This window comes from Anser brachyrhynchus, assembly GCF_964034855.1.
Source record: "Anser brachyrhynchus genome assembly, chromosome: 11".
Taxonomy (NCBI): domain Eukaryota; kingdom Metazoa; phylum Chordata; class Aves; order Anseriformes; family Anatidae; genus Anser; species Anser brachyrhynchus.
Genome location: NC_137706.1, coordinates 3,553,831 through 3,569,497, shown reverse-complemented (window position 1 = coordinate 3,569,497; position 15,667 = coordinate 3,553,831). Strand labels below are relative to the sequence as shown.

The window sequence follows — 15,667 nt, the reverse complement described above, 5'->3', positions numbered from 1 at the left end:
GTGTTCTTGGAAAATGTGCATGGTAGATTTTTGTCCAGCACTGTGTGTACCTTTGCTTTCTGTTGTCTGGTTTCAGTGTCCTTTAAAATAAAGATTTTTTTTGTGTGTGTGTCTGGGGAAATTGCCTTTCGATTTATGAAGATGATGTAATGCATAAGTTAACTCTTCAAATGTTTTGCCTGTGAGAACGCATTTGGATTGGGCATAATCCTGCAAGAAACTGTGTAAGATCAAAAAAGGCAGCTTCTGCCTTTAGTGAAGTCTGCTGTTCTCTAGAGGCATTAATCTGAATTAACTTCAAAGCAGATTAGAAAAGGTCTTGCACCATGAACCCTGTTATTTCTTGAAGGAAAGCTCAGGCATCATTTGCCTGAATAGATTTGATTTTTTTTTGCTTTTGGGAAGAGATTATGCAAATAATTATTTATTCCAATTAATAAAATTCTTACTAAGTTACTCACGTTTTTTCTGCTGAAATGTCAGATCTAACACATCGGAAATCAGTACCTTACCAATAATCTTTAGAAGCAGGGGTGTGGATTGTCCCAAGCCACACACTGAAAACAGTTCTTTTTAAGAAATAGGGATGAGAGAAACGGGAAAGAATTTGGGGGGTGGGGGGGGAATTATTAAATAAATTAGATAACAAAATGCATGTTACAAAGATATTTTTTTTAAGCCTCCAAAGCCATTAGGAATGAAATAACCTCTCCTGGAAGATATGAATATATTAGAAAGTAGACGGTCCAGAGTAATGTTCCTAAGATTTGATGGGAGTACAAATCTCCATCCTTCAGAGCACAGAAAATATGTATTTAAATTTTTCAAGGGAACATTTAATCTCTTCCTTTCTCTTACTACGAAGCTTCTTGCACTTTTAACTGATAAATTAGTAACAGCAGAAGGAAGATCCTGAATGGACCTCTCTTCTAGCTTATTTTGCAAGTGTCACAGCAAGAGCTCAGTCATTCGTCCAAGCAAGCTAGCAATGTGGAATGTCTATGACACAGGTGGTGGTTTTGTAGATACATACCAATACAACACTGGTAAGGGGGATTGGAGATTTTTTTAAAATGTACTGAAGCTATTTGGTGTAACTTAAGAAGATCAAATACTGGTAAATGTACCTATGGCCTATATTATAAATTGTGTATGTGTAATGTCTTATTGCTGGCAGGAATAAATAATAAGCTGCTTCATTTCAGTATATTCTCTGTGATTAAACTAAAAATGACACCTGGATGACCAAAGCAGAAGGCCAGCACTCCACAAATGTAAGACTTATCCGTGAGTGGACTCTACAAAACTGAAGAATGCATTTGGGATCACCACAGCTACATTCTGGAGTGGTAGGGGATTTTGAATTGCTGTTACATTATAATCGTTCTATCCAATGTTGCTCTTTCAATACCATGATTTTGAAACAGCGAGCAAAGTGTGGTGTTTTTTTTTTTTTTTTCAAGGTTACATGTGCCAAAAATTCCTAAAGTATTTTGACTTTCAATTAAATCTTTTTCCTCATGTACTTTTGAATACTCTTGGAATGTGGAATTTAATTCTGATTCCTGTTGATGACACCAGATCTGAAACCAGACCCAGATGATAGTGGTCTGGGTGAATGAAGTTGGAGACTGTCCTAGAGATCATATTGATTATTGTGGCTTTCCTCCTCTGAAAAAGTTCTTAAACCTTTGTGATACCTATTTGTATGTTGTAATGATGAAAAACTACAGTTATCTCTTAATAATAACTGCTACCATTTGATCGCTCCTTTGGAATATAGCTAATAAAACGTGAAAATTGAATCTTCAGTGTTACACATCAGAAACCTTAACTAGTGCGTCTGGTTTTAAACTTGGTATTTCATGGCCCCCCGCCGGGGGGGGGGGGAGGGAATAGGGGGGTGACGTGAGACTTATTGACCCCGGGGACCACAACTCCCAGCATGCGCCGCGCCCCGCTGCCCCCGGCGTGCCATTGGCTAAGGCGGCGGCGGGCCTGCCAGCACCTCCCACGAGCGGCGGGGGAGAGCCGGAAGTGCCCTCAGAGAGCCCCGGCAGCTCTCTTTCTCCCCTAGCTACGGGCGCGGGGCGGCCCTGGCGACGGGCGGCGCCATGCCGGTGTGGCTGCGGGAGCACAGCTGGCGGCAGAGCGGCTCCGCCGTCTTCCTCTCGCTGCCCGTGCCCGGCGTGCGGGTCACCGCTGCCAACATCTTCTGCACCGACCGCTACCTCAAGGTGGGGCGGTGGCAGGCGTCTGTCGTGCGACTCGCTGCCTTGAAAGCCGGCGTGTCAGTCATTTTATAGCGCTGTCGGAAAGCACAGGCTTGATGTGCAGTGGCTGCACCGTCAGTTGTACGGTTTTATATAATCTTTAACCCGTAATCCCCCTTTGTGTGCTGCAGGCTGCTAAGTACCTGTCGCGCTAGAGAGAATGGCTGTCCCTCTGTTCATACTTACTAATACTTTTACTACCCAGTAGCTGATAGCTGCCTTCCCTAGACGCAGCTGTTTATGCTATCAAAATGATTACAAATTGGAGGTCTACTGCTTCTGTTTCAGTGCTGAAAAACAAACTATTTCCATCTCTTTTATTTGCTCTAATAGGAGCTAAAATCTCGGTATGGCATACTAAGCCAATTAGCTTTGTCAGTAGCACGTGTTTCCTGAGGTTTGCTGTATGCTTGCACTGAGTTTTTCGACTATCTGGTAATTCATTACAAATTTAAGTATTAGTACATGTTCATTAATTATATTTTTATAGGTAAGCGTTCCTCCCTTTTTATTTGAAGCCATCTTATACGCTCCTATTGATGATACAAACAGCACAGCGAAGATTGGAAATGGAATCGTTTTCTTCACTTTGTATAAAAAGGAAGTGGGCATGTGGGATTCCCTAACTCTAGAGAATGGTAAGCTTTCTCTTGTGAAAAATAAGTTGCGTTTAAAGAACCCAAATTGTGCCAAAATGTGCTTTACTGCTCTTCCAACTGTATTATTTGGTCTAGAAAAATATTACCTTTACCTTCATGGCTTTTCGTGTGTATCAGTAACTTTCAGAAAACGTATGAACTCTAACCTGTCACTGAAAAGTATGGTGTCAGTTGGGGATATTATAATTAATTTATTCTGAATTACCTTCAGCTCCTTCATAGGAAATTGCAGGTGGTCTTTGTGGTTTTACTAGTTCCACACTGACCTTCAAAATCAACTGTTGGAGTTGAAGTGCTGAAGTGGTCTGCTGAAGTACTGAAAAGAGAGAAACTGCTAGAAAAGGCAGTTTTGGAGAAAAAAAAATTCTCTGCTCTACAGTTCAAGCTAAATTAAATCGTGTTGTTCGTTGTCTGTTCTCTTCTACTTTCTTTTTTTAACAAGGAACGTCAAAACATTGACTATAGTGAGCACAAAACAAAGTTTCTAATAAAACTTACATTGAGTGTTTAAGCAAATCTTAGATTTTCTTTTTAAGAGATGGACTTGATAAAGACTGCTTTGTGGATTTTGAGAAGTTATATTTTCTTAGATAAAGAGAAAAGAGAATTTCTATTTTTATGAACATGGTATGTAACAGTAAAACTTTGGGCTTAAATTTCTAAAATATTTTTTGTTTGTTTTAAGCTAGTAAGGAGACACTGCAATATCTAAGAGAGAATGCTGTTCGAAAAGCCCATGAAAAGGCAAAAGAGGAGACAGAAGCAAAAAAAGTTACAAAACAAGAACATAAAAAATATGCTTTGGAGGCCACAATGAAGGTAAATTTGGAAAAATCTCTATCATACATGTAAACATAATTAGTTGCCAATGAATCTGGCAGCTGCTTTGTTAAATGTACCTTAAAAATGTAAGAAGTACTAATTTTTATTACAGCGGTAGAGAATCTTATTTTTAATTTGCACTTAAAACATATCTACTACCACATATGAAAATGATATAGAAAAAATACTAAGAAGTTGTAATTTTCCATTAATATTTCTCATGAAAAATATTGGTGAGGAATTCAGATTTTCATCAGCTGAAAGGAGACAATAATAATGTGGCAAAATGTTAATCTTTTGTGGCCTCTGCAACAGCCCAAGTGTTTGGTCATTTGTTGCTGACAAAAGCATGGATATATAAAAACTCTTATTTATTCATTGTTGTTCTCTATCAGATGTTCACTGCTGTTGTTTTTTGTATGTGGTGTTTTTGTTGTTCTGCATTTTGTGTGTATTTTAAGACACTTTTTTTTTCCTTAAATGTATATAAAAAGTCTGGTAATTTCATTTGTGTTTAAATGAACTTTTAAAGGTATGCAATGAACTTCTAAGATTGCATATGCAATTTCGACCAAAATAATCTGCAGTTAATAACTTTCTCAGCTGAAAGGCTGTATCTATTTCTTGTATGTAATAATTCCAAAGAGAAGTGGAGAGAGAAGAAATAATGCATTAAAATTAAGGTATATGTTCACATTTCTGTATATTCCGGAGTTGAAATATAGCTAGGATATTGAAGCAAAAGTTTGGTTAATGAACAGTGAAGTGTCATCTTCTAGAATTGCTGGTAATTAGGGCCTCATCAGAAGGCACTTCCTACCTCTCTTAATAAAGTAATCATTATCATTATTGAATCAGAGGCAGGAAGAGCTTTATCATCAAGTATAATAAAGCAGTCCAAGTAGATTAAAAAAAAAAAAGTTTTTTTTTTTTCAGAATAAAGAAGGTATGCGAACAGCGTACTTTTGTGTGGTGAGCCAAAATGACCTCTGGAGACAACAGGAAAACCTACCAAAGGTTTATTTGTGGATTGTATTCTTCAAAATATAAATAAAACTTTATTTTTGACTGTTTTGGGACCATACACCTGTGTAGTGGTAGTAAAATAGTTAAAACTTATGACTTCTTTTAAAAGCTAATTAGAAATCTTTCCTTATTATTTTTAAATGTCTTTCATAACTCTGCTTGTGGGATCATACTAATGGTGATGATGCGCTTAGAAAATGAAACTGGGAAAATAATGGTATCTCTTACTCAGATCTCGTATTATTGGATGCTACATAACTCAGTTTTATCTTTCAAACAGCTAGAAGAAGCAGAAAGAAAAAGAATTGAAGAGTTGAAAGAACAGGAGCGGCAGAAAGTCACTAAGGAGTTGGAGTTATGGGAAGATCAGCAGAAATATGTTGAGAATCAAAAGAAGGTACAAAAAGAAGGGCAACTACATGAAGAAGTAGGGCAACTAAAGGAGAAGAAAAAGGAAAAAAATAACAAAACTAGCATTCCTAGTGAAGAAACTTTGAAGACCAGACTCAAACCTACAAAAGGTTGTATTATTGGGATGCGTTTTATCATTCTTCAGTGTATGGATGTAACGTTATTCCTGGATGTTTCTAGTGCATCATTTATCTTTGTGTCCACCATACTGAATTAATTCTTTTATTTTGCAGTTATTTTTGTGTCTTTATTTTCTTGTGATTTGTTGAGCAATACCGTGCGAGTTCTTAGCTCTCATTTAAGTCCTTGGAAATAAAAGGGCAAGTTTTGCAGTAGGCTTTAGGAAAGTAGAACAGGAAGTCTTTCTAATAGTGTGTTGCAAAGTTTCTGAGAGTGGAGTTCATGTTACCACTAAGGTATCCAACTGTTAGTTTTCATAGAAGTAGGCAGTCTGCTTTCACTCTATCCCATGCCTTGGCCCTACAGAGAGACAATAGTGAACTAGATCAAGAGAAAATTGTTCATTCTTGTTTTGTTTGTATTGCACTTGCCTCAACAGAGAGTCATGTAAGTGAAAGAGATGGTGGTGTAAGCAGAATGTATGTTCATTCGTGACAGACAATGTAGTCAGTAACAGATTGCATGATATACAGCAAGAATAAACATTGTTTGAAACTTTTCTTCAAAAGAACAAGTCCGAACTTTTGCCGTGCTATTATTAGAGATTTATTGCTAACATGCAGAATTAATAAATTAAGAATTTGGTAGAAAAACAGGAAAAAATCACTTTTGCTTCATTTTTCATTTCCAATACTCCAATTCTCTTTGTAGGTAGTGGTTCCTATAGTATGTTTTCAGAAAATTTAAAGGAAGAGCAACTACCAGCTCCTCGATCTTCTGGTACAATTAAAATCAACTTCACGTCACGAGTTTTTCCTACAGCCCTACGAGAATCTCGTGTAGCAGAAGAGGAGGAGGTAGAGATTGTTCTCTTTTTAGTATGGTGCTTCTGTTGTCTTCCAAGACGGTCAGTTATTACTGTTTATTCAGGAAGATGACAGAAATGTTACCTGTACAATGTTCTCAACAGCCAAAGAATACTGTCTTATTTAAATCTTAATTTAAATAAAATATATATTAAAGAGATATATTTTCACCAAACATGTAATTGTGATAAATAAAGTTTCATTTCTTTTTTTTTTTTTAATGAAAAATTTGCAATATTAATTGAATTCCATGTAGTACAAGATTTGAAATTTCTTTATACTTAATGTTTGTTAAGTTCTGTCTTCTTAAAAAGAAGCTCACAGAAGCTTACAGAGTCTCTAAAAGAGCTTTATTGAATATATATTAGTAATGTGGTAACCTTACTTACCACATAGCAATATTTGGGGAAAATAGGAAAATCTTCCCGTCTTACATTATTAAATATTTCTCTCTGTCCAAAATACATGACAAATAGAACTCTTTTGATAGGACTGAGTGAATAGACAAAAGCAAAACTTAAATTTTACTTCAAAAATAATACTTGTTCATTGTATATTAAAAGTGGCTACATAAACAAGCAGAAGCTCGAAGAATAATAAGTGCTGATTTGTCTGAGCTGGAAGACTTAAAAGAAGAGGAAAAGAATCCAGACTGGTTAAAGGACAAAGGAAAGTAAGTTAGGTTCTGTTTGAAGGTTTATTTAAAATGAAATAAGCAATCACAATCACATACATCACTTGAAAAATCAGTCAGGAGAATGCATAGAAGTGTTCATTCACCTTTTATTGATCTTCACTGCTTTTAGGCAGTGTCTATTTTTGCAAAGTTGCGTGTTGTTATGCTATATTCTGAGCATTAAGTTTTACTGAACTTCACCTATGTTGTTCTCAGAATAGGTTATGACTGACCAAGCTGCTAAAATTTCAATTTTTAAAAAATTTGTTGTTAACAATAAGTAGGTATTTACTTCATGATGCATCACCTTAATTAAATTACGTTTCACTTTTTGTTTTATACTTAGCAAAATGTTTGCAACAGGAAACTATCTTGCAGCTGTAAATGCATATAACCTTGCAGTCCGGCTAAACAATAAGCGTCCGCTACTGTATCTGAATCGTGCTGCTTGCCATCTTAAACTGAGGAATTTACACAAAGCCATTGAAGATTCCTCTAAGGTATAAATATATAAGTTCTCAGACTGTTTTCTTACACATGACTGTGATTTATTACTGTGATGCTTCTGTTTCAAGCAGATCTGTAAATAATTATTAGTGCAATTCAAAATTTTTAAATTCAGAATTGATATTATGATGCTGATTGACTCAGCACACATTTCTTTACTGGTAAAATGTTAAAGGAATACCTGCACTTGGAAAAAAAAGACAATTTTGAGCAGGAAAGGTGCAGAATATACACGAATACCCATTGTATTATGTTACATTGTTCTTCATTTGGTGGGAAGAAAGAAAGGATGATGGTAGTGATGACAGAGACACCTTAAAAACAATACAGACATTTTAAAAGAAGGGCTGGATCATCTCTATTAGCATCTCTCTCTTTTTTTTTTTCTCTTGTGCAACGAGAGGGGAGTGACCTCAAATGGTAGCTGACAAAATTTGGAGAAAGTTGTTTCAGAATTATTATCTTTTGAACTAATAAGTCTTGAGGCTTGAAGGCCCCCCCCCCCCCTTTTTTTTTTCAGAGTAACTGGTGCTGCAACATGTGATTTTTTTTGTTTGTTTGTTTGTAGCATAATAGGCGATACCATTTATGAAAATAAAATAAATTTTTTGAATGAACATTTAGCATAGTATGTATGAGTTTTTAGCCATGGCAATGACACTGTATTTACCAAACTATGAGACAGCAGATAGGAATCTTAGCTATGAGATTCACAAGCTATATAATTACATTTGAATAGTTACTTAGTAAGTGAAAAGAGTATGTGTAAACGGAAACAAACAAACCAGAATTATGGAAAATTATGGAAAATCTACCTCTAAATGTTTTTGCTATTTTCATTTGTAAAGGCACTAGAACTGCTGACACCACCTGTTCCTGATAATGAGAATGCTCGAGTAAAAGCATATGTGAGACGTGGTACAGCCTTTTGTCAGCTGGAATTATATGCTGAAGGTAAGACTTTGATTTTATGAACACACACATGGATTAATACTGACAAGCAAGTAATTCTGTTCAGCTCAATGAGACTGCACTTTTTTTTTTTTTTTAGGAAAGACATTAAAGGAAGTGTATGCAATCTCTCTTTTTGTTATGAATCTTTATACCCTAATTTTATTAAATTTGCTGGCTAATTGCAATTCCACTCTTTTTTTTTTTAACATGTTTTAGGAAAATTGGTTTTACTCTTAATGTAAGCAGTACAAAGTAGTTTCTCCATTGAGGAAAAGGCTTTAGTGAGTTGTGTATCCTCCCTTTGGTGTGCTGATGTTCATTCTTTTTGTGCATAGTGGCTGACTCTTGACTGTGGTAACCTGGTGGCCATGGAAGGTATTATTGTAGAGTGAATGAAAGGCATTCAAATGTGGGATGCAAACTCATGTGAAACTAGATTGCACAAGTTCTTTTGCTCGTGAAGCAATGTTTTATTGGTTTTGAGATTATAGTATTAGCAACTACAGAATGTACTGACTTAAAATAACCTGACATATTTCTAAAATATTTGCTTGTGAACTACGTAGTAACATAACTGTGTTGACCAGCAAGTTGTTTCATCAGGTATGTGTGATCTTTGTGACAGTATCTGAATTACGTGTCCCTCTCAGGTTGGCTTTGTAAGGCAAAGTTACAAGTGAAAGATTATAATAAAAACTAAAGAATATTCAAAATGTCAATGTAGAGCTTTTCCCAGTTCTTACCTTTTTCTGCCCAGGAATCTCTTTGTTGTTTCCTTTCAATTTTATTTGCACTTGGAAACTTTATTAAAAAAAGATAAGTGAGGATTTATGTAATTTATTTAATTCATTCCTCTACTTATGTGTTTTTTTTTGAGCTATCATATTCACAGTTCATGTATTTTTTTCTTGTTTTCATGCACATTTGTTCTGTCATTCAGTTTTTCTGTCTTCTGCAGAACACTTTTGAACACTCCCCCCCTCTGTAATTCCTCTATCCAGTATGCTTATTTTTTAATTTAGACTGATTCTGTTGTAGATTGGGCTGAAGTGCTCATTTGTCTATTTATCAACTGAATGGCACGTTTTCAACAACTGCAAGACTGTCTGTGGATAGGAGTCCTAAACTACGAAAAGTCTTTACACGAAAGAAAGCAGTTAGTTGGTGTGTGTATATACACATATGTATGAATGAGCGGCTCTGTTTTCATATTTTGGTATCTGAAAATATATGCTAGTGATGTTTCCACTAAAATGTTTTTAAAAATAATATAAGCAAGATATAAATTTGATTTACTGACAAAAGTAAATCCTATTGTCATTGTGATCTATCTTGCTCAACAGCAAAATTCAAGAGCAATACTTTACGCAGGTGACTGGGAACGGTTACTTCCAGTTAGTTGCTAAAGAGGAAAAAACTCTTGCATTTTAATGACTGACATTCTTATAATGTGTCTGTATTAGGTCTCCAGGATTATGAAGCAGCTCTCAAGATCGATCCTAAAAATAAAACTATAGAAAAAGATGCAGAGAAGATTCGACACATAATTCAAGGAACAATGCAAAATTCATAAAAAAAATCAAAATTAAAAAGGAATTTTTTGAGAGAGGTGCCTTTTGAGGGCATCAGGAGTCTTAGTTCATGTTCTCTTTGATATGTTGTTAACTAGACGTTCTTTTTTTTCACTTGGAGCACCGACAGAATTTATAGAATTTATAGAAGATCAGATATATGAATTAATATTTTTTGCAGGTATGGTACTATAACAACTACACTTAGATATACTGTATATTCTTTTGATACGGAGTTGTCATGTTTTTGCTTTCTGTGATGTATTGGTTGGGCTGAATAATAAAACATACATTTTGTACTCGATGGCAGGTGTTGCTTCAATTTGCTTGGTGGAGAGCCTTGAGAGAAGTGTTGAGCTCAGTCGGAAATGTTTGGGGTAGTTGCTGTGCCGTCTTTCTACAGATACCTGCTGCATTGCAATGCGAGGAGGTGGATACTTCATTTATGGCAGTTGAAAGGAGGGCAGTGCAGGAACTTAAGTGTCTTGGTTGATTGTAATGCTCTACTTGCCAAAATACGGCTACTGTCTTTCATATAATTACTGAGAGGAAGCAGGGGGGCTAAGGAAGAGAGTCACTGGCAAAGTGAAGAAGAAAATACAAAGCAGGCATTGATTATAAGTCCCTAATTCTCTGTTTTGTTTTTGGAGTCTGTTAGAACAATTTGTATACATCTTTATAAGATATTTGTATTGCAGTGATTCATTATAGTTACTAAAGGCTCTTTCTGATATGGACAGGCACATTTTTGTACTGCTGTGAAATAGACACAGTGCCCTCTCTAGAGGAAAGTTAGGGAAGCAGGTGTCTTTGGTGGTATGAATAAGGCTGCCTTGTCTCATTTAATTACATTGGGAGCAAATGGATGTTAAACTTGATGATTTCAACACCTGAGCTGGTGATACATATACCATATCTAAGTCATATTTGTTACATTGATATTAGTGTCCTGAAATGTAGGAATGTGGAGACTGACCTTAAGTTTTAAAAGCAGGAAATACTTTAATTAAAACATAAACCTTCAGGTGAAATGACTCTTGCACTTAACTCTTTCTACACACTTGAGTTACACATTTATGATATCAGTTTAAAAAGCTTTATTTTTACAGGTTTAGGTCTGATTCAGAGAAGTATATCATCAAATGTGCTACATCCTTTTTGATGCATCTTGTTCAACCCAGCAAAACCAAGATAAATTAAACATTTCAATCATTCTGGGAATAACTGTCACTAACAAAGTCAGATTTCTTTTCTTAAAGCTCAGTGTCTGGGCTAAGTCTGAGAAAATTGAGAGCCATTTTTACAGAATATGCTGCAAATTGGGGTAGTCATATACCCTACTTCTGTCAATGGCAGTATTCAAATAACCATCTTGAGATGACCCACAAGTGAGTAAGTGTTTTGTAAATGTTTGATCTACTGGATGGTAAGTACAGGGTAACATCTGTGAAGTAGGTGGTATAGCACCATATTCACTCGAAGTTGTTTTAAACAGTAAAACCTGAGGCTTTCTCAAAGGACTACTGGTCATCAGCGTTCTGGGGTCCAGCATACAGGAAAACACAGGATTGCCAGGATTTGCGCAGACAGGCAGATGAGAAGATTGCTTTTTCCCAGTGTTGGGACTCAAGGGCAGCTTCTCAGCAGAAGTTGTCATCTTTCCCTGCTGGAGAAATAGATTTAACTCAGCCTTTCAAGTAACAGGGCAAAGCGTTTCAGATTTGTTACATGTTTGTGGGCAGAGCAAATGTTGCTCAAGGTATGCACTGAAATACACGCACACCACAGGGCGAGGAACTTAATGCTGCTAGCTTTTGACCTTATTTAGTAAACTGTGGACAGTGATAGATGGGCTCCCGCAGAGTATGTGTTAACACCGTTTGGATTTGCATCACTTTCTGTATTGGTGGTAATCTTGAGCACAGAAGATATTTTTATTATCCTTACTGATTAGCTGTCACACAGATACGTGTAAGCTTAGGGGATGGTTTGTTCTGTTTTTGAGTTTCCCTTCGGTACTATACGGAAAGGTGGGGGCTGAAGAAGAGCTCTAACCCCCTCCCCATGCCCGCCTTCCCTGGGGGCACGTTCAGGCACGTGCACATTTGTTTCCCTCTGTTTCGTTGCCAACCCGCTCCTCGCGCCTCTCGGGGCCCGGCCCTGTCCCCTGCCGCCCCCCTCCCCCGGGGCCGCCTCCCGCCGCCCCAGCCCCGCGTCCCCCCCGGGCCCCGGCCCTCCCCGCACCGCCCGCCGGGGGCTCCGCGGCCTCGGCCCCGACCTCGGCGGCGACGCCGCGTTGCCATAGCAGCGGCAGCCCGGGGGGCGCCGGCTGGGGGCGGGGCCGGCGGCCGGCCGCGGTGCACTTCGGGTGTTGTAGTTCGCGGGGCGGCCGGGCGGCCGGGCCTCGGCGGGGCGCGGACTACGCTCGCCGGCGTGCCCCGGGGCGCCGCCGCCGCGCGCAGGCGCCGGCCCGGGCGGGTCGGTGTTGTTTTGTGGCGGCGTCACTGGCGGTGCGGCCGGCCCGGGCGGGCCGCGCTCAGGTAGGCGGCGGGGCCGGCACCGGCGGTGCCACAGCGAGCTCCGAGGGACGTCGGCTGCCCACGGTCCGCCGCTCGGCGCGGCCCCCAGGCTCGGGGCGGCAGGGCGGGTTTCCAGCCGGGGGCTCGGCCGTGTGCTGGGCTGGCACCGCAGGTGCCTGCTGCTGGCGTCCGCCCGGCCGCGCGGGGGTAACCGGGACGTGGTGGTGCGGTGCGGTGGTGCGGCTGGCCCAGCGCGCCTGGGGAGCCTCTGAACGTGGTGCCGCTGGTCTGCGCTTCGGGAGCGCTGAGGAGAAGGAGCTCGCGGCTCTGACTGTGCTTATTTGGGCTAGATGGAAACTTACAGGGCGTCAGTGCAGGAACACGACGTTTGGGGCCCTAGAACTTACGCCCCAGTTTAAGCAGGGATATAAAAAAAACTGGAACTGAGACTTTGTTTTGAAAACTAGTGGCAGTAAAGGTATTTATTCTTTTCTTTTTTAATTCTTTCCTTGTGGCTCTGCCAAACAGGTGTGCAGTACTCCCGTATCCTCCAGCTGGCCCTGCTGTTACTGGGCTAGAGCCCGTTAGCATCTTCTTGGTTGGTTTGCTAGTAACTCTGCAGGCTTTGTCTGGTTGTTTTCTGCATAAAGCTGCTGGTCTATTTATTTATTTATTTTTAATACCTGATTTCAGGAGGATAGAGCTAAGAATACTCAGTGTCTGTGAGCTTGTAGGAGAAACATGTCCTGGCTTTTAGTGGCTCTTTGTCATTTGGTGACAGAATACAAGCTGGGGAGGATTTTGGGGGGTAGGACGGCTAGCCATTGGGCTCAGGTCAGTTGTCAGGCCCTTAAATAAACAAATACAGCATTTGAGCTCAGACTTAGTTGTGACTATGTAGGTTTTATTCGTCTCTTACAGAACTAAGCTGTTCAGATGTCGACTAAATTTTAGGAGCAGTGCGCCTAGTTATTCTTCTGTTAAAGCTTTTTAGCCTGTTTTGATCTTTTGGAAGTAAATATAAGTAATAAAATGCTTTACTTTTGTGCTTGTAGGAATATAGCGACCATAGAGATGCCTTTCAGTCTTGCATCATGTTGTCTGTCATCATTTTGATAAATGCTGCAGCCATACCGATCAACTCCATGATTTTGTAATTATTATTTTTTATTCCATTCTTTTTTTTGCTTTTAAAACTTCTTGGAGATTGATCACCTGTATGCGGTTAACCGTGCAACATTAGTAAAATGTTTTGGTTGAACATAAGATAAGTAACTTAAGGCCATTTACTGAGGGCAGCAAGTAGTACAAAATAACGATTGTTTGGCTGCTTGTCCCTGTGTTTGTTTTGAATATTTTTGTATTATACAGATAGCATGTGGCTATGTCCTGAAGCTGTGGTTTGGGGGGGGGGGAGACAGGCGCTGAATGTCTACATGGGAACCTGAGGGCGCAGTTTTGTATTCAGAGGAACTGCTTTTATGCAGTGCTCCATTACCTGCCAGTCTGATCTGGATGGAGAGGAAGCTCATGATGGCATTTGGGTGGACTTAGCCAGGGCCCAGGGTGAAGCACTGAGCTGGCTAGAGGAAGACAGACGTGACTACGTCCGGCACTGACTCTGCTCTTCCAGATGAGCCCTTTTCAGATTTATAAATGCAGTCATGTCAACAGATACGTATTTTTTTTTTTGTCTATGAAAGGAATTGGTATGGTTTTAATAAATAAATAAATAAATAAAGCCTGACGTCCCCTAGCTGATATTCTAGGAAAAGTGCAAATGAGGGAGGGGAAAACATCTAAGGGACAATGACAGCTGTATTCAAATTAGGGCTTTAGAATGGAAATTCAGTTTCTCTGAAAGTTTGATACCTCCGTTGGTTGATAACTGATATGTTTACTTTGTGGTCTTACGAGACATTTTTAGGTGTAAGAAATAAAGCAGACGTATCAAGTTGTCAGAATTCTCTGGAATATAGAAGCCGTATTGAACCACGATCTGCTTTGCTATTTTATTACTCTGGATGCATTATGTAACACAGAAGTGATAAGCTTCCTGTACTGTTTTTAAGAAGTTGTTTTTTTTTTTTTCCCTAATGATATAGCTGTAATCAATTTTATTTAACAGCTTAACTTTTAAAAATTATTTTAAAGAACAAGAAATGCGTTAAATTTCTTTTTGAAATCTTTTAAAGAACTTTGAAAAGTAATCTAAGCGTGTAACAATAATGGGTACTCCGTATTTCTCATCCAGGAGAATAAACAGGCAGCTGCTGCCAGAAAGTTGTCCTGAAAATAATTAGCGAAGTCATCCAGTAGTGTTGTAGAAAGTAAAATGTTTAGGAGTACTTGAAAAGCGTTAACAGAAACATTATTTTGCCCAGAAGTTGAAGAGAACTAGTTTCAAAAGATCCTAAATTAGTACCTCGTCCAAAAAAAGCTGTTTTTCTTAAGTAAATTATAGTTCCTGTGCCTGTAACAGTTCAAAAATGACTTCACCTACTGAAACATGTCTTTAAGCAATGATGCTTCAAGCAAGTTTTAAACTTAATTATTGATTTACTGGCTAGTGTTCCGTGTGTTTTAGCTAGTCTAAGAACTTTTTGGCTGGCTAAAATAGATGTGTAGCAAGAAAAGCTGTATTTGCTTCATGCATAAATGATAATAGGGGATATGTGCAAAATAATATATTTTTGGTCCAAATCATATTCTTTCTTCTTTTTCCTCAATTTCAAAATAGCAATGTGTGACTTAATGTGTAATGTGTGATGACATGATTTTTGTTCTTCTTTTTTACTTTTTCTCAAGAGAGCACTGAAATTACATATCTTGCATGTTAAAAGAATCTACGTTTCTTTGCAGTGTGCTTTGAAAATGTCTGAAAATTCCAGTGACAGTGATTCGTCCTGTGGCTGGACTGTCATCAATCATGAGGTACCCGATCTCAAATTAATTGAGTTCTGTCAATATAAGGCTGGCCATGGAGTAAAAAATTGTTCCCATTTTGTAGTTGCTGTTTTTTTGTAGACCTTGCTTATCGACAGAGGATATAGGAGAAAGTTTTATAAATAATAAAATAGAAAACTGATGTTTCAAAATGTGTATGCTTTATTTTAGCTGTTATAAATTTTAATTGTTATTTAAAAGTGTAATTATCTGAGTCTTACTTTGAACTAGAACTTTAGTGAGCTTTTCCTCTGTTCCATCTTTACTGAAAGCCTGGACTTTGTGTAAACCGTCTGTTCTTGTCAATGTGTCTATTA

The 15,667-nt window shown here is 38.5% G+C and overlaps 2 protein-coding genes across 7 annotated transcripts in view; both read left to right on the top strand.

Annotated features, from left to right (window-relative positions):
• The first annotated feature begins 1,995 nt into the window (after positions 1 to 1,995).
• Positions 1,996 to 10,188, top strand: DNAAF4 (dynein axonemal assembly factor 4). Of its 3 annotated transcripts, none has more exons than XM_080551749.1 (10): positions 1,996 to 2,237; positions 2,764 to 2,911; positions 3,618 to 3,751; positions 4,691 to 4,771; positions 5,061 to 5,301; positions 6,023 to 6,168; positions 6,741 to 6,850; positions 7,200 to 7,353; positions 8,209 to 8,314; positions 9,778 to 10,188. In XM_080551749.1, the coding sequence occupies exons 1-10, from the start codon at positions 2,115 to 2,117 to the stop codon at positions 9,885 to 9,887; spliced, it is 1,353 nt and encodes a 450-aa protein (XP_080407875.1). In that variant the 5' UTR covers positions 1,996 to 2,114; the 3' UTR covers positions 9,888 to 10,188. The 3 variants fall into 3 exon arrangements, with proteins under 3 accessions (XP_080407875.1, XP_080407876.1, XP_080407877.1); XM_080551751.1 differs by having other exon boundaries at positions 2,216 to 2,354; XM_080551750.1 differs by lacking the exon at positions 4,691 to 4,771 and having other exon boundaries at positions 2,001 to 2,237.
• Positions 10,189 to 12,221: 2,033 nt separating this feature from the next.
• The window catches only part of CCPG1 (cell cycle progression 1), a 25,728-nt gene continuing 22,282 nt past the window's right edge, over positions 12,222 to 15,667 (top strand). Inside the window, exons 1-2 of one of the 4 annotated variants that reach the window (XM_080551739.1) lie at positions 12,222 to 12,425; positions 15,267 to 15,338. In XM_080551739.1, the coding sequence (XP_080407865.1) occupies positions 15,279 to 15,338 (60 nt within the window). In that variant the 5' untranslated portion in view covers positions 12,222 to 12,425; positions 15,267 to 15,278. Of the gene's footprint in view, positions 12,577 to 12,644; positions 12,883 to 13,459; positions 13,558 to 15,266; positions 15,339 to 15,667 lie in introns of those variants that run through there. The other 3 variants (XM_080551738.1, XM_080551736.1, XM_080551737.1) reach the window with 3 other exon arrangements.